Raw genomic sequence first — 21,632 nt, 5'->3', positions numbered from 1 at the left:
TTGATCCAGATCAAATACACACTCATCAACATAGAAATATATGCTGTAATGCATATTTGAAACTTTAAGTGACTTAAACTTACAGCAATAATTGAGCTGCATATATACATGTACTTTCACATTACTCACAAAGATTTGAAATATTGCAGATTGTCCCTCAAGGTAATACACTGTAGTAATACTTGTTCCATATGAATAAACATGAAAGAATGAGGCCTCACTCACATGTAGCTGGGCAACAGTAAACCTGATACCAAAATGATAAAAAGGACATAACTATTGATATTAAATGGGTTAGTCAAATACCAGTTAGTGATTGGCTAAACAGAGTCACATGATGGAGGTACATTCGTTATGTTCACCCATGGGCGAATATTCTTGTGAATGTTCTCCCATGGGAAAACATTTTCACGTAACAAATGACAGAAGGTCTAGGATGGCGCGCGCACAGTGAATTTGGCTCTGTGCGAGCGAGCGATCAAGCTGTGCTGTATGCATGCTGGTGGTTGCAAAGATCGTACACTGCAGAATCTCTATGATCTTTGGTGGTTGACGTTGACGTATTTGACCAACCCATATAATATAACAGATGATGACTTTTGTTGTCGAGAACATGTACCAAACGTTCCACTCTCAGAGTTTGAAATGCTATTTCGGGAGGCTGTAAGTCCCTTGACTTCGTCTCGGGACTTAAACCTCCCTCAATAGCATTTCAAACCCTTCGGGTGGAACATTCGGTCTGTTCCCTCCCCCGCCAGTCATCATCTATATAATATGATACAATCACTTGCATACACACATTTATGGTTTAAAAAAAGAAACATGATTTCCTTACACTTCATACTGCCAAACATGTTTCATAACTGCAAAAAAAAAAAGTAGTAATAATCAAGTTCGGTCCAAAGTATTTTAGTTCATCATATTTCATTCACATAAGCGTCACAATATTAGATGTCTTTGTCTTCAAAAGTTACAGAATTCAAACCGTGAGAGCCATAAAGTTTACATGTGTATCCTAACAATACAAAGGAGGAGTCCATAATGCAATCATGTTCTGAAAATTCAGCTGGAAAAATTGCTATACATATAAACAAGCTCATTGTAAAAAAATAAATAAATCTGTGATCCACACATCAAAGTAGAAACACCTTTTTGAATACATATTTGGTACTTAATTCTATATCAATGCAGATATTTCATTGATTTAAAACAATGCATCAACAACACAGCACTTTTTACATTATTTACAAAAAATAATAATAAACAAGGAAAAGTAGAAATTAGGCGGTGCGTAAAATATGTCCCCGCCGGAAGTAGCATTTAGTAGCAAAATGTACAATATAGGTAAAAAGATCAAGGTCAAAGGTGAAAGAAGTCAAGGGTCAAAATTCTATGTAGAAGTTTTGAAGCCCTCACCTAGTGCCATCACATACAGCAAACGGAATCGAAATCAGGTTAGAAATGGCGAAGGAGTAGCATTTTGTAGCCAATGTACAATATAGGTAAAAAAAATCAAGGTCAAAGGTCAAAGAAGTCAAAGGTCAAAATTCTGTGTAGAGAAGTTTTGAAGCCCTCACCTAGTGCCATCACATAAAGCAAACAGAATCGAAATCGGGTTAGAAATGGCGAAGGAGTAGCATTTGGTAGCAAAATGTACAATACAGGTCAAAAATCAAGGTCAAAGGTCAAAGAAGTCAAAGGTCAAAATTCTGTGTAGAAATTTTGAAGCCCTCACTTAGTGCCATCACTTAAAGCAAACGGAATTGAAATCGGGTAACAAATGGCGAAGGAGTAGCATTTTGTAGCAAAATGTAAAATATAGGTCAAAGGTCAAAGAAGTCAAAGGTCAAAATTCTGTGTAGAAGTTTTGAAGCCCTCACCTAGTGCCATCACATAGAGCAAACGGAATCGAAATCGGGTTAGAAATGGCGAAAAAGTAGCATTTTGTAGGCAATGTACAATATAGGTCAAAAATCAAGGTCAAAGGTCAAAGAAGTCAAAGGTCAAAATTCTGTGTAGAAGTTTTGAAGCCCTCACCTAGTGCCATCATATAAAGCAAACAGAATCAAAATTGGGTTAGAAATGGCGAAGGAGTAGCATTTTGAAGCAAAATGTACAATATAGGTCAAAGGTCAAGGTCAAAGGTCACAACTGAAATTCTGTATAGAAGTTTCAAAGCTCCCATGTAGTGCTATCATATAAAGCAAACAGAATCAAAATCGGGTTAGAAATGGCGAAGGAGTAGCATTTTGAACATTTTGATCACACACGGACGCACGGACAGACGGACACACGGACACACGGACACACAGACACACACACGTACGGAGCCCGTTTCATAGTCCCCTGCTCGAACTCCTTCGGCGGGGACAATTATCCTTGATAGTCCTTCTGATAACGTTAATTTCACTGGAATCAAAAACAACAGTGTGACTCACATGGAATGACATCATTGTTGATATGACACATGCATATTTCTTGGTAAAAAAGAATAAAACAACTGTATTAAACTTTTTTTTTCTTTTTTTTTTCTTTTTTTTTCTTTTTTTTTTTTTTTAATAATATGAATGATATAATTGCTTATAAAATACATTCTTTGGTTTTCATATCGTGTAATTTGGCAAAGCAAATATCCTTGGCTAATTTCTATGTCAGGCTTCTCATGCACGAAAAGTGATAAACATGCACACACTTATACTTTGTACATACAAACACAAGTACCAGCGGCGGATCCAGGAGAGGACACAGGGGCGCGCTCTCCTCTACCAATTGGACAATAGATTAGATAATATCACATCTCGTTGTACCCCTTCATCTGTTGTCTTTAAAATACATTGTATACAGTCGGTTGCAGTATTCATGATAATACATGTACTTTCATCCTTTGATAGCATGAAGGATCAGAACCACAATACATGTATACATCTTCAGAACAACGCAAATAAATGAACCAGATACATTTACAATCAGTGATTTTTGCTTTCTTCTCGTTGACATGAGCTTTTCGTAGTCAGGACGATGTCACCAAAGATCTTTATCTCTTTCTATTTTTTCCCCTTCTGACCGGTCACATTGCTTTCTCGACTGTCCCCGAGCTCACAATATCTTTGGTATATATTATAAGTAAAAGATGAAGTCTTATGAAGTAAAGTTAGTTTTTAAATACCAAATGCAAGATGCAATTATGTAATGCTAGAGGGGAAGTTCCATTTGGCACACAATTTTGTTGTTGTTGTTACAAGTGTATTTGAACAGGAAGTTATACATCTGCAGAAATGTGACAAAAACAAGTTTGAGAGAAAGAAAAACATGCGCGTTCGATGAGACACGCCATACATGAAATCTGAATCCCATAACGGTACAGCGTATGTTAGATCAGATATTGTCAGTACACTGTACATGCTGGAAGACTACACAGTTTTGGAAATTCTTTGTCAGGAAGTGGGATACGTAACATATTGTATCATATACATGTATATTGTTTCCAGTAAAACGCGTAAATACTTTTGTACATGATGTTTATATACGTGTATACTTTACCCCTAAAAGGGCCGGGGGGGAGGGGGGGGGAGGGCATTAATCACCCCCCCCACACATTTTTCACCACTATTCCGCCGCGCGAAATTTTTAGACTGCGCCGTTGCTGACTTTTTACTCTCAAGTCTCGCACTTCGTTTGACACCATTTCTGCGATAATCACACATACCGTTACCACGCTGCACAACCTTTTATACATGCCTGAACTGTATTAAACTTGATACTGACATACATGTTTCATTACTGAAGGAAAAAAAAAATTCAGAAGCATCATTGGTAGCATCATGACAGAAAATAGTACTGATAGAAAGGAAACAAACATTGAAATTCAGTATATCCTGTAGAATTTAATCTGCCTAGATCCTTTAGGATGATTCACAAAATTAATCCCAAAAGCTCAACGCCTACCAAAATCTATACTGCATAGAAGGCTCCACCATAATAAAGCATCTCATGAAAAAAAAAAAAGTGCAATGAATAAAAACACACACACTCGTAGCAATTTGTTTTGGAAAATATGTACGTCAAAAAAATACTACTTATCAACTTCTACAGATTGTTAGCAGCAGTCCTGATGTTCTCATCAAACACTGACTGATTGCAGTTGCATGTTGCTTCAAAGTAAGGGAGAATATTGAGGTGGACTGATTTGAAAAGCTCAGATATTATACGAAGATAATGCACTTGATACACAAAGATAGTGCATGTGCTCTACTGACAACATTTTTTTTTCTTTCTGTAGCTTGGCTTGACAGAAGCTGAAAGCAAAATCATAAAACAGCAATGTTCATTATCTCCAGGGCAAAATGTAAACAGAACTTTACCAAAAATCAATGTACTGCATTCCAGAGAAATGCCACATAACTTTTACTTTGTGTCTCCTATTTGTAATGCATATTCCTTATTTTCTCAACTATCACAGATAGGAGAATCTTGAAAGTGTGAATACAATCACTAGGGCAGGGAAGATTAAATCTCTATCATCATACTGAAATCTGCCTTGTGCAGTCTACAAAAGCAAAATGGTAATAACAATGACAGATTCTCAGAATGACAAATCATGACTGCGGCAAAGAGAGATACAAAGTCTTCAAGTACAAGGTCTTCTTAATCAGTCGCCAGCATGCTTGAACTCTTTGGTGACTTACTCTTTGTAGTCTGATTTATCATTCTAAGAATCTGCATCATTTGATGTTACCAGCTGATCCACCCGAGCTTTGTGTTCCTTACTCACATACTTCTTCAGTTTTTGGATGTCTTTCTTTTCGGCTGTTTTCACAGGGATAGGGGTGAAATAGCAAGGCCTGTTTGGTGGAAGACATGACCTTGCATTTGGCCTCAGCAAACTGAATTTCATTCCAGTGAGAGCCATCATTGAGGTTGATACCTCAACTTTGTATGGATGCTGACTGCTGAAATAGAAGACCTTTACATACTTCGATACCTTGTACTTATCTGGCCCTCGCTGCGAAGATTTCTTGGAGAAAGGCTCAAAGTGCCGTTTGTAGTCCCTAACGCGGTCTTGATCTACGCAAACTACTCAAGTACATCAAAGAGTTCTTCAACAATTTCGATTCACTCTGTGAACCACTCAGCACTTTCTACTCTCCTTTTTTTGTTCTCAATTGTTGCGAAGTGGCGGTCACAAGGAAGGAAACTATGTCCCCGAATAGGAAGATGATGTTCTAATATGCTTTGAAATCGGCCCATTTGCACCAACGTGAAAAAGTACTGTATCAAGGTGTGATTGTGGTTTTGTCCCCTACATCCATCTGAATAAAGTTTCAGCTTTGTCACATTCAGGGACAGCTTGTTTTCAATGAAATATTGCAAACAAGAAATCACTTCATTGGCCTCCCTTTTCGCTGTCATTTCTGGATACATGAACATGGTTGAGTTTCATGTTTTTGCACTGAAATAGAGAAATTGTAGAGCCACAATTGCCTCAGATAAAAAACCTCACCATAGGGGAGATGGGGAATGGGAATGTTTTGTTGGTAGTCTATGGTAAGAACATCAACCGTTTCATCATTTCTTTGCTCTGTCGCTATCTGATTTCAGTTTAGTAAAGAAAGCTGTTGCTTTACGCTTGTGAAGATTAAGTTCAGTTTGCAAACGTCTGCGGATTGCAACGTCCTTCTCTGCGCTTATCTTCACTTGAAGTTCAGCACACGTACCACAAATATTAGTTTTGGGTCTCCCAAAGCCATAGTTGAAATGTTTTTTAAAGTAGTTATAGTACGTCTTATAACCAACCTGGCATTCCACCTTCTCTAGAACAACACCACTCTTCACCCTTTGATGTGTTTCAGGGAAATGTTCCTGAAGAAATAAGAAATACATGTGCCTGACACTGAGTTCAGATGCTAAATAGCGTCGTTTTGTGTGTTCCTGTCCATAGTGCGAATCTTGGTATGGAAATGACCGTATGTGAGCATCAATAAGGCGGGTCAACTCTTCACTAAGCGAATGAGGACGGTTGCTATGTTTGCCACGATTATCAGTTGGAACGCTACCAGATTTCACAGCATTGCCGATGCGTCTAACTCTTGTTGTAGAAACTCCATGAAGACTGGCATATCCCTCTCGACAGACTACTTTTTCCTCTTCACCAACTTTGACCTGAAATTAAAATAAGCTCACAATAACATGGGTATCAAAGATGACCTCACTTCATTCTCACTACATGTAAGAAAGTACATAATGCAGAAGACTTTAATTTCTTTTAATGTATTGTTCTTGCATCAACCCCAACAAAAGCAAACGACAGTAAAACAAAAATTCTGCTGTTGACGTCCATGTATGTATATGAATTGTGACAGTGATGCCAAAATTTACCTTGCTCAGATCATTACTTACTCAGTGAAAACAAAACAACCAAAAAAGTACAATAACTAAAGGAATCAGCAAAGTTCAGAATGATAAAGGTGCTCACTGAATATATTTATTGAATGTCAAGTTACATGAATGTTACCTTGCCATCACTTTCATGGACAGAAATATGACAATCTTTCTTCATATGTCGTCTTATAACATATGATATCTGTTACACTTGAAATGCACATCGTCACTGGGGTGATAAGACCTTGTATCTGCAATTTGGGTGAAAATGAGTTTTTTGGATTAATGGTCAAATAATGGATTAAGTGATGTCCCGTCCAAGCTGTCTTACTCCAAAAATGAAGCCACCACGGCATGTCAAAGGAAAGGCTATCCCATTCGCCACAGTGCTTTGGCCGTCATGTTTTTTGGCTCTCCTGAACATTTGACATTTCGTAGATACGAGGTCTTATCGCCCCAGCGACGATATGTAGCTACCACTTCACACTGTGTAATGCTCTGCAAAAGTATCTTGACCACAAATAGAGAATTAAAGGGTGGTGGGTGGTGGGTGGCCTTCACACTACTGGAACAAAACAGCATATTTGTTTTGGGCTGTGCAAGGTTGTAAAACTTACAATGTAAAAAATGTGGCAACTCCGATGGGCATCTTGATTTGTCCTGGACCTCCTGCGCTTGACAGGCCTTGTGGAAATGCCACCACTTAGATAAACGTCTTGTGCCTTCTGATCTGCAAGATCATTGAAATTTCTCAAAATGTTCTGCTTCATTTCAGCGCTGAAGGCGTCCAGGCACTGGCGTGAACATCTAAAATGAAAATCAAACAGGAAGTGCATGTTTTGGATCTTAACTTGTTATACAAAACCAAACAAATAAAATTCTGGTCGAGAGCAGAAAGCATCTTTACCCTTTTGCTGACCTATATTACAACAAATATTTGTGGCAGGAATGCTGAGTCATCACAGACTCAGATTTGTGTTTCCCACTCAGACTATGATCTATTTACCTTCACTTAATTTCCATGCAGAACAGTACAACTTCGGAACCAGAACACAAATCTTCATAGTTTAAATAGGTCTAGGCTCTATTTGCTCTTTGCGAAGTTATAATTTGCGTAGAGTTCCTGAAGGGGATAATGAAAGGCAGATATTACATAACTATGGCAAATTTGGAAGCTTGGGTAAGACATTGACTTTGAAAAAAAAAAAAATAACGGAATAGAAATCTGACACTGTGATAGTAAACTCTCAAGACTCAAACTAAAATACATTTGGTGTACAGAACCTCTTATATCGCATTCACAATGATTCAAACTCTTTAATCTTGTTGAGGCTTTATTTCAAGACTGTTCTAGTACACTGGGAAACATTTCTACTCCATAAACATGTGAAGAGACATGATCGAAACAAAGGAAAAAGCTTGCAAGAATACACCAGGGCTGGGTCCTGGGACCACCCCGTCATGGCAATCAAGGCCAAAGTAAGACTAAGTCACGAGTGTACGGTCCCTGCAACACATGTAGATCTATGTAAGCCTAGATCTAGATGTCTACAATGTCAGACAAGTACAAGTAGATGAAACAATGGCATGTTTGACTGGTGTATAACATCTAACGTTACAGGTACCGGTACTTGTTTACCTTAGATCAACTACGACCCAACTACTAGTGTTGTAGTACTACTAGAACTTAGGCCTGAAACAGTAGAAGCTGCAGAAGCTCAACTTGAAGAGTTCTGTTTATACAGTTAACAAGAAAATCATTCCTGCCATTGGAAAATTTTTAGTTTTGAGCACATTTCTTACAAGGATAGAGTGATGGTGATTGGGTGATGTATCTCAACATTTCTATTGTTGTGCAAATGAGGTGAAAAATGGAATTAATGTCAATTTATAAGGGACAAACAAGAGTAAAAAGTTAACACCCAATCACCATCACTCCATCCTTCACTTGTAAGAAATCTCCTCAAAACTAATAATTTCTCAGGGGTATGAATAATTTTGTTGTTAACTGTAGTCCGGTCTAGATCTATAGACTGTAGTCAAAGAGGTTTCCCAGTCTAGGTGTGTTGCAGCTGCTATACAGGGATTACTTCATCAAAATACACTAACACTAAACAGACTTCTACTCTCAACAAGTACTCCCGTACTACGGCTACGCCTACTAACATCTTACTACTCGTACTAGACTAGTACCTAGGCAAAGTGCAGATCTACCGTAGATGTGGATGATTTTATAATCTGCACTTTCTCCATATTCAAAGAAATACACAGCACATACATGTGAGTGGGGTTTACTGTGGTTAACTAATTATGTCACTATAGATTTACCACCAGTATTATTTTATACACACAGCCTGTCATAGCTTGTAAACAATGAAGTGACAGTGATTGACAAGCTTCAACTATCAAGAGGTGCTACTACGCATCTAGGCTGTTAACAGCAATGAAGTACCTGCAATTTTCACCAGTTTTCCTGGCTGGAACCTGGTTTCCACTGGTATTTGTGTACTCCTTGCCCTCTGCTCTCAGCCTTTTGCATTTCTTCTGCTTCCATTCATTTTCCGTCCTGTGTCCTTTCCCACTCACTTCCTCATCACTGTCGGCCATCTTTGAAGTGTGCCAGTAGTAAACAATGAAGCTTAGACAGGGAGTGATGAGAGAGGGCGCTATACAGTGCACTCCCGTTATAACGAAATGCTCAGGACCGGCAGTTTTCTTTCGTTATAACGAAATTTCGTTATAACCGAACAAATACAATATATAACGAAAACAAGGAAACCACACATACATTATGTATGGTCTATTGAATACTCATTATACACTGGAAAGCTATGTGAAATGGGATGTTACCTTCTTAATTTCATTGAATATTAGTACATTTAAAAGAGAGTAATTATGTTGTCTGTATTGTCACACATGTAGAGAAAATGGGCAGTTAAGGATTCGGTTACAATTCGCTATACCAAAGGTTCGTTTCTTACAAAAGTTTGTTACTCCGAAGGCTCCTCATTCCGAAGTTTCGCCATTCCCGGGATTCCGAAGGTTTGTTCATTTGAAGCTTCACTCTTCCAAAGATTTGTTATTCCAAAAGTTCATAATTTAGATATTAATATATTGTTCGTTTTTCGAAGGTTCATTGATTGGAAAATGAAATGAGGTTCGTCATTCCCAAGGTTTGTAAATCATAAAATGAGAAAGGTTCACTATTCCGTATGTTTTTTTAATCCAAAAATGGAATAAGGTGCGTTATATCGAAGGTTTGTTGATAAAAAAAAAAATGAGAATGGTTGGTTATTTCGAAGGTTTGTTATCAATTAAAGATGATTATAATTTTTTGCAATTCCTAAGTTCTGTTAGTGGAGTCATCATTTTCACTTTTGGATTAATGAAACTTATCTAATGTCTAAATTATGAACTTTAGTGTTCCGATTAACGAACGTTTGGAATTCCGATCACTTTTGGATTAACGAACTGTCGTAATACCGGTAAGAACCCTGTTTCACTGTCGGATTAACGAACCTTACTTATAACGAACCTTTGGAATAATGCCAAAATGTTCATAATAATCAACCCTATTTCATTTCTGAACTAACCGACATTCAGGTGTATCAGAATCTGTGCGCTTTTAATAAGAATTTTCGGAACAATAAAACAAACCTTATTCAAATTTCAGATTATTGTACTACAATAACGCAAGTTCCCTCGAAAACTATGCGTGACACACGGAGCACATACACAGTGATCGAAGCGCTCGCCCATGCAGAGACGCTAGAAGTGCTTGTTCTGCCACGTATTTACGAAAGCAATCCCTATTTAGTTATACAAAGCTCATTTCTTTTGTTTTTCTTTGTTGGTGGTGCTCGGAAAAGACTTCGTTGTATCGAAAATTTCACAATAACCGTGTTCGATATAAGCAAATTTTCTACCATAGGTTTTAATGGCAATGATTTTAGGACCAGAAGTTTTACTTCGTTAGAACGAAACTTCGTTATAACCGTGTTCATTGTAACGGGAGTGCACTGTGATATTTAAAATAACATTCAAACTAGCTTTCACTTGTTAATTTTAGGCACTTTCGGAGCAAATTACGGTTTGTCATTTATACACAAGATGGACCTATGTATGAACAACAATTTCCTATGTCTAACTCAATTTGGCCAAAAATTGGACTTGGGTCGTTCTTATATTCTGGTATTCCATTATAATAACAGATATGAATACTGTATACGCCGAATATTTCGCGAGGTTTTTATTTTCGCAAATTTTGTGAGTCAGGTGTTATTAAAAACACATGAAAATATTGACTCTGATCCTGACGTGGATGTGACATGCGCGTGTACATTCCTCCGTTCAGTACAAGACTCCACGATCGCTAATTTAACCACTCGCAAAATCGTCGGGAATTTCTGATTTGCGAAAATTTAGAATCACAAAATATATGGCACGTACAGTATACAGTCTTCAGCTAAATGAAATGCACACAATTCAGAATATTGTATCTCAGCAAAACTACCATCATACAAACACTGAATTCAGACTTTGACACATGAGTAGCTCTGCATCTCAACTACCATGCATACGTTTTAAGATGTGTCTGGTCAATAAGCAATGTATTCAACTACAACATCACAGCAAATACCATACCCCTAGCTTTTACACATATGATAACCGGAATGAAATCTTGGAAGGAAGGAAGAAGGGAGTATACCAACCTCAATCTGACCCCCAACTCTAGCCAGGAGTGGTGGCAGCTTGTCCCTGTCTCGCTCTGCTCGCCTGCTTCTTCTCACTGCAAGAAACACACGTATAATACATATTACTTTCAGTTCAAAGAGCACAACTTCATAGTGGAGTTTATCAAGCCTTTTGGGAATATAACATATTGCACACTCACACACACAGACACATTGAACACAATCAATCACATTCTTACGTGGTTTCTCACCATTAATATTCTCCCTACATCTCAGAGTAAATGCATTCATCCTCTGTATGTTAAACTTACCACCATCGTTCTTGTCATCATAGTCCTGATCATCTTCCTCATCATCTGTGCCTCCAGAGTAGTCACTGAAGTTCTCACTCAGTTTATCATCCCAGACTGTAGGTTAGAAATAGGAAAACATGACGGGTTGCAGCGCTGGCAGAACAGACTTACAGATTTACTACAAAATACAGTAAAACTAAATAGAATCTAAGGTGTAACTTTCTTCAATTTGTCTCCCTCTATAAATCTAAATTGTTAAGATCGCAACTGCTGATCTGCAAATTAACTTCCTTGGTTCCTGTTTTTTCGACATGTTTGTTAATTTACAGATCAGCAGTTACGATCTTCACAAATTTAATTTGTAGAGGAAGACAAATTGAAGAAACTAACATCTGAACCTTCACCCCTCTGAATAATATCTTTCTTTCATTAACAGAGAATCTGTTTTATCATGGTAATAAAGAATACATACATCATCACCAACACTGAAATAAAAGCACTTTCATGGAATCAACAGACACATGATATGCTTTTCCTACACCACAGAAAAGAATTTGGGACTACACTGTGGCATGCACTCACCTGTAGATGCAAATGGTGTGGAACAGAATTTGACAAACATTTGGTAAATATTGCAAACATTCTAGCATGGTACAAGAAGAAAATAGCATTACAAAATACTGTATAATGAAACAGACTTGGATAAACAAGTTCAAAGCAGGACACTTAGTCTTTTTCTTTCTATTCTTTTCTGGTTTTCTGTCATCAATACTGATATCCATTTTTGCCCATATTCAAAGCACAAGTACAAATGGGATGACCAAAAAGAATCAAGTGCATGCTCCTGTATCATTGCAATAATAACACAGAAGAGTATCATATCAACAGGGTCAAATGCAATATTGCTAAAAGATGTCACTGCACCATAGGAAAAGAAGGAAGTGAAGGTAAGATATATCAGAATGGGTAAGACACTTGCTACCTCTCATGTTAGAGTCCTCCTGTCCACCGTCATTGTAGTTGACCTGTCTCCTGATCCTCTTGCCCTTGCCCAGAGTTCTGGCTAGGTCCTCCTGCTGCTGTTCATAGTGATGTCTTAGCAGCTTCTCCCAGTAGGCTGGGTCCGAGGGTTCCAGCTCCTGTTTGATCACTTCTGTCTCTGGCTCCTGGTCCAAGGACAGAACCATCAAACACAAGGTTCAGATTGACAAGAGTACTTCATCAAAGCAACATCATCCACAAACTGGTACTGTACCGGGCTTCAAGAAAGTACCCGAGAGAGATCACTCTTCAAGAGGAAATAGTTAGCACATGATCCTATTTAGACGAGCTGTGGATTCATACCTGTCATTTCACTGTTTAGTTCCATTTGATATCATTCATACAGTGAAAATGCACCCTCTTTTGTATCCTCAACCCTATGCTTAATTCATCATATACAATCAGAGCATGGCTAGAGAGAAACTTGTGTATTCTGAGTGCAACTTGGACTACTCTACAAAAGCATGATAAATATACTGTGTAATGAACTCTAGAGGTTCTTTACCCCTGTAGAAACAACAAGGGCCCCTACAAACAAGTCTCACCTCTTCCTCCTCTTCCTCCTCATCCTTGACCACATAGCTGGCCACCTTGAATGAGTTGAGGTACTCATTGGACATGTCATCCTTAATGACCTCCACGTTGCCTTCTTTGGTCCTGTCTAGGAGATCCATCACAGTCTTGTCATCCCATTGAATGGTGCCTTCACCCTCCTCTGTGAATGGATCAAGATATGATATTATGATACCATTGAATAGTGCCTTCACCCTCCTCGGTGAATGTAGATATGATATTATGATACCACTGAATAGTGCCTTCACCCTCCTCTGTGAATGGATCAAGACATGATATTGTGATACCACTGAATGGTGCCTTCACCCTCCTCTGTGAATGGATAAAGATATGATATTATGATACCATTGAATAGTGCCTTCACCCTCCTCTGTGAATGGATCAAGATATGATATTATGATACCATTGAATAGTGCCTTCACCCTCCTCGGTGAATGTAGATATATCATGATACCACTGAATAGTGCCTTCACCCTCCTCTGTGAATGGATCAAGACATGATATTGTGATACCATTGAATGGTGCCTTCACCCTCCTCTGTGAATGGATAAAGATATGATATTATGATACCATTGAATAGTGCCTTCACCCTCCTCTGTGAATGGATCAAGATATGATATTATGATACCATTGAATAGTGCCTTCACCCTCCTCGGTGAATGTAGATATATCATGATACCACTGAATAGTGCCTTCACCCTCCTCTGTGAATGGATCAAGACATGATATTACCATCCCATTGAATGGTGCCTTTACCCTTTCATCTGATTTGTAAATCTCTCTTAGAAGCAAAATTCCTTAGTTCACACTCAGAGTTTGGAGGGGATGGGGGAACAAGATTTTGTCCAAAGACAGCAACAGATCTACAAGATGCATCAAGGAGCCCATTCACATCCAGTGGGGCGAGAGCACCTCAAGAATTGCGATTTCCATTCTCTCAAACCCCAAGACTGCCAAAACCCGATTTACGGCGAGTCTTATCTAGCCTACAAAAAACTAGGAAAAAGCTCACAAAGGTAAAATCAAACTCTGATTATGAACAAAGGAAATTTAACAGCACATGATCACAGTAAGAGAGTTATCTGTGAAACTGACCTGGTCCTTCATCATCCTTGAAGAGCTGCTCTGTACCAAACTTGAGGATGTCATCGAGCTCCTTCTTGGACATAGCCCCCTTGGCCTGAGACCCTAGTCCTGGTCTAACCACCAGATGGGTCAACATCATCTTCTTCTTGGCAACCTGCCAACCATCGAGCAACAACACAGTGTCAAAACACAATGTATCCATTCAAACACAAAGGGTTTATATTAGAATGCAATACATAGGCAGTACAATTCCCATCACCTCCCCACAATATCCATATTGAAGTTCTCTTTACATCACGATGTGAATCTTTTCAATATATTCTGATCACAAAATATTAAGCATATCCTTATCACTTCTCACAATCCTGTCTGTGAAGACTGTGTTAAATGGGTTACAATTTCATGCAGTCTACAGAATCCTTCAAAAAAATAATAATAATCATAACCTCTGAAAGTAATGTCCTCTCAGCAACTTGGCCTAAACAAAAACTGAACATCAATGGTTCACATTTCTATTATACTATTGTAGGAATCACAGACTATGAAAACTACAAAGGAATTAAATCACATGACTTTTGACTGCCCTTCCACCAGATCACAATAACAAAAATATCACATGATCAAATTCACCTCAAACTAAAACTATTTAGCAGCAGATATGGGTATAGTTTAGTCAAATTGACATAACTGACATCATTCAATACCTGAGCATAAGTAGGAATTTCAAGAATCTTTGAATATATTACTCTCTTTACAATACAGGGGAAAATAGAGACAATTTGTGCATCTTGCTGACAATCTCTTCCCCTTACCTGAGTGATTCTCTCTTCCACAGAAGCCCTGGTCACAAAGCGATAGATCATAACCTTGTTGGACTGCCCAATACGATGGGCCCTACTGAAGGCCTGGATGTCATTGTGAGGGTTCCAGTCAGAGTCGTAGATGATGACAGTATCTGCAGTGGCCAAGTTGATACCAAGACCTCCAGCACGTGTTGAGAGCAAGAAGACAAACTGTTCTGCACCAGGAGCTGTAGAGTAGAAAACCAATGCAATCAAGTTTATGGATCAGTTCAAAATAAGAGAGTGGTCTGATCATGCATGTGCCTTATCTTTAGAGTGCCACTGAACAAAATAGGAGTAAATGCAATCTCTTTATCAAAGTTTGCTCTGAATCACCTAATTTAATTACTATTTCATTCATCAAAGCTTTTATTTTAAATCTTTCAAAAAGGAGATATCATCCAGCAAGTGAATTTAAATATTCAGCTCTATTCTTTAACCCTAAAAAGACTGGGGGGGGGGGGGCCTAAAAGGCCCCCCCCTCGACATTTCGCGCGATTACTCAGCAACACGCAATGTTCTCGCCGCGATGCTCTATGACTTTTTTCTTTCGAGTTTCCCACACATTTTGACACCAAATTTGTGACGCCCGGGGGTACGGTTCTGAAGTTACATAACTTTTTGTACATGCATGTGAGACCGAAAATGGCTCAAAAATGTGATTTTGTGTACAAAGTCAATACAAATTGAGTTTTATCACATGGTTCATATAAATATGCTTATTTTTACTCTCAATGGCTAAAATCAATTTGTTTTAGTAGTATTATGCTTCAAAAAGGGTCTGCCACAAATTTTGCTGAAAAAAACATCAAAAACAAAAGGTCGAAAAAACAAGGAAATACATAAGAAATTCATAAAACAATAAAACAAATAAGAAATTAATTTTGATACCGAATTTTTTTTCAAGTACATTTGCTAAGAATGCTACAAAGAATATCTAGACCAAAAATGAGCACTTTTGGAGCTTTATTTACTGATTTAGATAAAAAAGTCTGATTTATTGCATAAATTAGCATAATTAATCAAAATAAAATAAAAGAAGACTATTTTGGAAAATTTAAATATACGATCTTGTAGATTACATCACACACTACCATTGTGCAAATTTCCGCGGCGATCGCGCGATCCACGGCTGAGATCTTAAGGGGGGGCCCTTTAGGCCCCCCCCCCCCCCCCCCCCCCCCCCCCCAGTCTTTCGAGCTACCAAAATAGCCCAGGCTTTTTAGGGTTAATAAAGCCCCCACACTTCACAGAACATTTTCAAACATTGTACTTCATCAGACCACCTGAAGGCATTTAACATTGAGCACTGTGAACTCTGTGAATAAATGAATAATATAATCACACGGGCAAACTTAAATACACACATACAGACTTACAAGCAATTGTACAGACAGATGTATATGAAAACACACATATACATACAGATAAAACATTAAATGCATATATTTATGTGTCAATCACAATGATCACCCACAAGATCAAGATAAGCTGAGTGAGAAAGTCAAATTTACCATTGAATCTGTCGATAGCTTCCTGCCTCAGACCTCCTGTCACGCTACCGTCAATCCTCTCATACTTGTAGCCTTCTCCCTCCAAGAAGTCTTCCAACAGATCTAACATCCTCGTCATCTGTCATCATGGGGAGTCAAAGGAAACATGTCATTATCATCGCTGTGTGTAGTAATTTCATGCAATCATTCAAACTCATTGTCAAAAGTAGATGTTCAGAATAACAGGTAGTATGATATCCACATGTGACAATCTTATGTATGTATCATGATACATCTTGATTATTACAAAATACATAACCCTGTGACATTCACAATATCTTCATACCAAATGTAAATGGACTGCAAATTGACAAATGGACTACAAATTGACAAATGCACTGTTTACTTTATGGTTATATATTGAACTCAAGATATATTGGCACTTATAACAATGTTGGTTCAGCTTCATGAATACTAAGTTGGATTCTAAACGTGATATTGCATCTGAACATTGATGGACAAATAACACTCCTGTACTAGCTGCTAGTGAAGTAAAGCTCAGGGTAATGACAGTTTGTAAAATCACCTAGATACTGTGACCATGTGGTCCATGAAGATGGATTAATTGGTCTCAGTGTCACACACACAACTCACCTGAGAGAAGATGAGAACTCGGTGGTTGTCTTTTCTCAAGAATCTCAGCATCTTGGTGAGCAGCAGCAGTTTACCACAGGCTTTGGTCAGCGCACTCACTTCAAACGCCCCATTTGTCAGTCTTTGTGCCTCCTGCACGGTAAAACATGCGTACCAAACTTCTAGTTGATTTAGAGTCTCGGAGTATTAGGCCCAGCACACAAATGACTTCATTTTACCTTTTCATTTTCACAAATTCTCACGACTGAAGCCAATCTAGATTCCATGATAGAAACCTCATCATGGACCAATCACTTCTCCAACTGCGTTAACCTGTTCAAGATGAGTCCCGAGTTGGGCAGGTGTCTATGAGAAATGTGTGTTGTAGCAAAATCAGTCCGTCTTCAACAGGTTAAGCAGCATCATGGGGAACAAGTATTGTCATGCACAAAGCTGCAGGAACCTACACTGACGATTTGACAATTGAATCCAGTTCATGAAAGACATTACTAAACAAAATTTCATATAACATCATATTTTTATCCCAGGTATACATCACAAAATAATCCGCAGTGAATACCATACTGGTAACACATAAAATCATATACCCATAATTACTTTATGGAACCCCAAAATTCTGAACATCTTGAGTTATTACAAAAAAAAAATGACAAGGAAAAAATATGTTTCTGCTTCAGTGCATTATCAAAAAGATATTATTCATTATATTTTCTCACAGACATTCAAAATATCCAATAGCAATCCACTCTACTCACCGCAGCAGCTGTAGGGAAAAGGTACGGGTGATTGCAGCACTTCTTCAGGTCCATCATGATGTTTAGCAGTGACACACTGCCACCACCACCACTCTTGGAATTCAGCGCCTCAAAGTTTCGGGTGAGGATATATTTGTAGTACTTCCTACAATACAGAATGACAGCAGCACACTGCATTACATGACTGAAGTTGGAAGCACCATCTTCTCATCAAGGCTTAACAAATCATTTTGTTGCCGGAAACAGAACACAGATTATACATTGCCATCATAGCACTTACACAATGCTAATTCAGCTTACATCCCTTGAGTTACTGTAAAACAAGCAATGTTCGCACACATTTTAATTTTGCGAATTTTGCGAGAGCCAAGATTCGCGAAATTAAAATGCATGCAAAAGTTCTTGTCTACACTATATGCATTGAATGTTAGAGGCAACTCGGGAAAATTTCATGCTGCGAAAAAGGCTGTCCGCTTCAATTCTTGAAAATTTTATGCCGCGCAAATATTGTGTTTAACAGTATACAGCTGTCAAGCCAGTGACCAACGGATACAGTGTACCATTGTGAGATATGGCAAGAGGAAATATGCATGGTTTGGAATCAACTACTTTACAGGAATTTCTTTCTACATTCTATGGCATAAAACTACATTTTCTACAGGACCACAACTGGACACTCCTAAGAAAAACTTTCCCTATGCAGAAAGGGCAGAAGCAAGTTGTCCTGAGGTCAAATTTCATTTCCATATTTCATTCACTTGTCCATCATTCAAATCAAAAATGAAATTGGGACAAAGGGGAAAGGTCACAAGTTCTATGATGTAATATCAGAATCAACCTTTCAAATTCCATAGTCAGCAGAGATATTTTCTGTAAAATATTCAAAGAATTCAGTTATGAATATCCTGATAAGTGCCATAATTTTATCCAGTTGATTATTCTCTGTCAGTTGATCATCCGTCTACTCTTGGACGATCTTCTTTACACAGCATCATCTCCACAAAGAAGGCGATATAAGATAAGGCTGAAGTAAAAATGATGATGGCTGCTTACTTCTGGAGTGGACTGAGCTCGACACGGACAATGAACTCGCTCTTGGATGGCATGCCCTTGAGTACGTCTGCCTTGAGACGACGCAGCATGTGAGGTCCAAGGAGGTCGTGAAGCTTCTTAATCTGGTCTTCCTTTGAGATGTCCTCAAACTCGTCCAGGAAATGCTGCAGGTTGCTGCACACAAAGAAGGACAAAAAAAAAACAACAATCAGAATTCTTGCTGCTGAAGATGTCCTTTCATCTGTGTTCCTAAAGTGTTACAATTCTTCAGTATTTCGCAGTGATTCATAAACTTTTGCAGTTAATGTTTACTTGTTTTGCTCAATTTTGTGTTTTTGTTTTCATTTCATTTCATTTTCATTTTATTGTTTCTGTATGGTACAAATAATCAACTATGATCACTTGTTCTGCTAAATAGTTTAGCTCCATGTTTAAAAATGTGTTTGTGCAGATATGCACTGTCAATTTCCAGAAGACCTACTCTCGGCTATACTCTTCACTGCACTACCTTTTTTCTAATGCTTGTGCAAATTCCACAGCAAAGGTGTGGGGCATCAATATCACTAACATCAATCACTACTTTGACACTACCTACAAGACTATAGTGCATTCAAAACGAATTGACAGCAGTAGCACCTCCTGCTAATATACTGCATACACGCAAATATGTGTGTCAATTGCACAAGAAAGCCTTAACATGGAGTTGCACAAGGCACAACTTACTTGAATTCTTCAGGACTCATGAAATTGAGCAGATGGAAGAGTTCCTCCAGATTGTTTTGTAGTGGTGTGCCAGTCAGCAGCAGCTTGAAGCGGATGTTGTAGCCACTCAGAATCCTGAAGAACTGGGGGAGAGACCATGCAGACAAACACATTCACCACCATTGTCTGAAATAGGCATCAAAAAACTGCTTTCACAGATATTACACCAACCAATATCATTAGAATGGCATCTACAATATCCCAGAGTATGCAGAAAATTTCCTATCTATGATGGTCAAACTGAACTGTAAAATGTAGTTTTCACTTCACTCAAATTTACCAACATGAAACAGTACTCCTAGTGGAATCATGAACACAATTCAAACTCATCTCTGTTAATCTCAGTCATGAGCTCTATTGAAAAAAAAAACATGCTAAACATGCACTGCTTTACTGCTTCATAGTAAATTTCTGCATGGTCAACTGCTGTATTCGCCATACACAGCATACTCTATGAAGATAACACATAATTAAAATGAAAGCCAAGATAGCTGACCTTTGATTGGTTGTTCTTCAGTCTGTGGGCTTCGTCCACCACCAGTACATCCCAATTGACTGATTGCAACGTGGTGGAGTCAATGCTGACCAGTTCATAGGACGTCAGTAGAACATGGAACTTGACGTGTGATCCCTGGCGCATCTTGTAAGCTTTCTTGCCACCCTTCACTGCATCATCCTCAAAGGAGAACTCATTTTCCCTGAGATGAGATACGTACAAAACAGGAAAATTAATCGAGTGCAATATACAAACAAAATCTGGGAAACAACCATATTATTTGGTAACCAAGACAGTATTTCTGCCATAACTTTATCCTCAAAGTTCTTAAATACAACTGGACAAAAATGTAAGAAAACAGAGTCAAAACAGCAGGAGCTGAGAACATTAGGAATTGAGGTATTATCAAAAGATTTGAACACTATACAAAATTCACAAAGATTTCCATAACAATTACTTCCATAAGTATGCCTAGCATTCAAGTATGCATGCACACACACACATACACACAAACACACGTATGTTAGACATGAGATGTTCATCACTTCTTTACACAATAATGTTTCTGTTTATACATACCATGCTTGAGGTTATATATCATGAACAATTAATCCACAGGTCTACAAAGTTGTTGATGAGAGAATATAGCATGTTAACCACTGGCATACCTATCAGAAATGGACAGTCTTTCATAGTTTGGCTCATTTACCTGATAACTGCTCTGCTATCCTTGTCTCCAGTGTATGTGACAACATAGAAGTCTGGTGCCCAGAACTCAAACTCTCTCTCCCAGTTGATGATGGTTGACAGAGGGGCACTGACAAGGAAAGGTCCCTTGGTGTGGCCCTGTGTATTAAAGGCAATTTACCATTTGCAGATGAAACTAGATATATCGCTACGGCTACTGATATGCCTCCGCCATAATGCATGGTTCTCCTAATAGGTCTATAGTACAATGTCTTGACAATGTGTGATGACAGTTTCACACAATTGGCAAAATATTAAACTGACAGGTTTGACACAAATGTGCTGAATGTTCACTTTCCTAGAACTAGGTTCAATTGGATGAATGATTAAAATGTCAGAGTGCAGGTATTTGGGGAACTGATGATTTTCACTTGACTTTTGACCCTTTTATAAGTCTATGCATTGAGTAATTTTGAAGGTATTGAGAAAAAGTATAATTTCAGTATCAAATGGGAAATTAGCATTATCTAAACCTGGCCTTTGACCTTTGACCTCACAGTTCCAAAGAGAATCACTGTTAGGTTGAACATGCATAAATATGTAAGTTTCATGATGATACCTTGAGTTACTTTCAAGATATGGAGGAAAAAGTGCAATTTAGCACTTCCACTTGACCTTTTACCTTTTGACCTTTGACCTTTTGGCAAGAAACTTCCCCCAAAATATATATTGGGTAATACATGCCATACATCAAGTTTAAAAAAAAAAAAAACCTTCAGGCATATTGCATTTTAAGGAAAGTGGTGATATTTTGAGGAGCTGACC

The 21,632-nt window shown here is 38.2% G+C and overlaps 1 protein-coding gene across 1 annotated transcript in view; it reads right to left on the bottom strand.

Annotated features, from left to right (window-relative positions):
- Positions 1 to 21,632, bottom strand: part of LOC139735980 (chromodomain-helicase-DNA-binding protein 4-like) — a 53,724-nt gene that overhangs the window by 17,267 nt on the left and 14,825 nt on the right. Inside the window, exons 15-27 of the mRNA XM_071646734.1 lie at positions 20,830 to 20,966; positions 20,121 to 20,322; positions 19,586 to 19,707; positions 18,863 to 19,036; positions 17,810 to 17,954; positions 17,055 to 17,186; positions 16,422 to 16,539; positions 14,878 to 15,095; positions 14,075 to 14,219; positions 12,952 to 13,121; positions 12,348 to 12,531; positions 11,384 to 11,479; positions 11,091 to 11,167 (exon numbers count right to left, since the gene is read on the bottom strand). Coding sequence (XP_071502835.1) covers positions 11,091 to 11,167; positions 11,384 to 11,479; positions 12,348 to 12,531; positions 12,952 to 13,121; positions 14,075 to 14,219; positions 14,878 to 15,095; positions 16,422 to 16,539; positions 17,055 to 17,186; positions 17,810 to 17,954; positions 18,863 to 19,036; positions 19,586 to 19,707; positions 20,121 to 20,322; positions 20,830 to 20,966 — 1,920 coding nt within the window. The remainder of the gene's footprint in view (positions 1 to 11,090; positions 11,168 to 11,383; positions 11,480 to 12,347; positions 12,532 to 12,951; positions 13,122 to 14,074; positions 14,220 to 14,877; positions 15,096 to 16,421; positions 16,540 to 17,054; positions 17,187 to 17,809; positions 17,955 to 18,862; positions 19,037 to 19,585; positions 19,708 to 20,120; positions 20,323 to 20,829; positions 20,967 to 21,632) is intronic.

This window comes from Diadema antillarum, unplaced genomic scaffold, assembly GCF_040938485.1.
Source record: "Diadema antillarum isolate AM-2024a unplaced genomic scaffold, OU_Dant_1.0 seq00000616_RagTag, whole genome shotgun sequence".
Taxonomy (NCBI): Eukaryota; Metazoa; Echinodermata; class Echinoidea; order Diadematoida; family Diadematidae; genus Diadema; species Diadema antillarum.
This window is presented reverse-complemented; position numbering and strand designations above follow the sequence as displayed.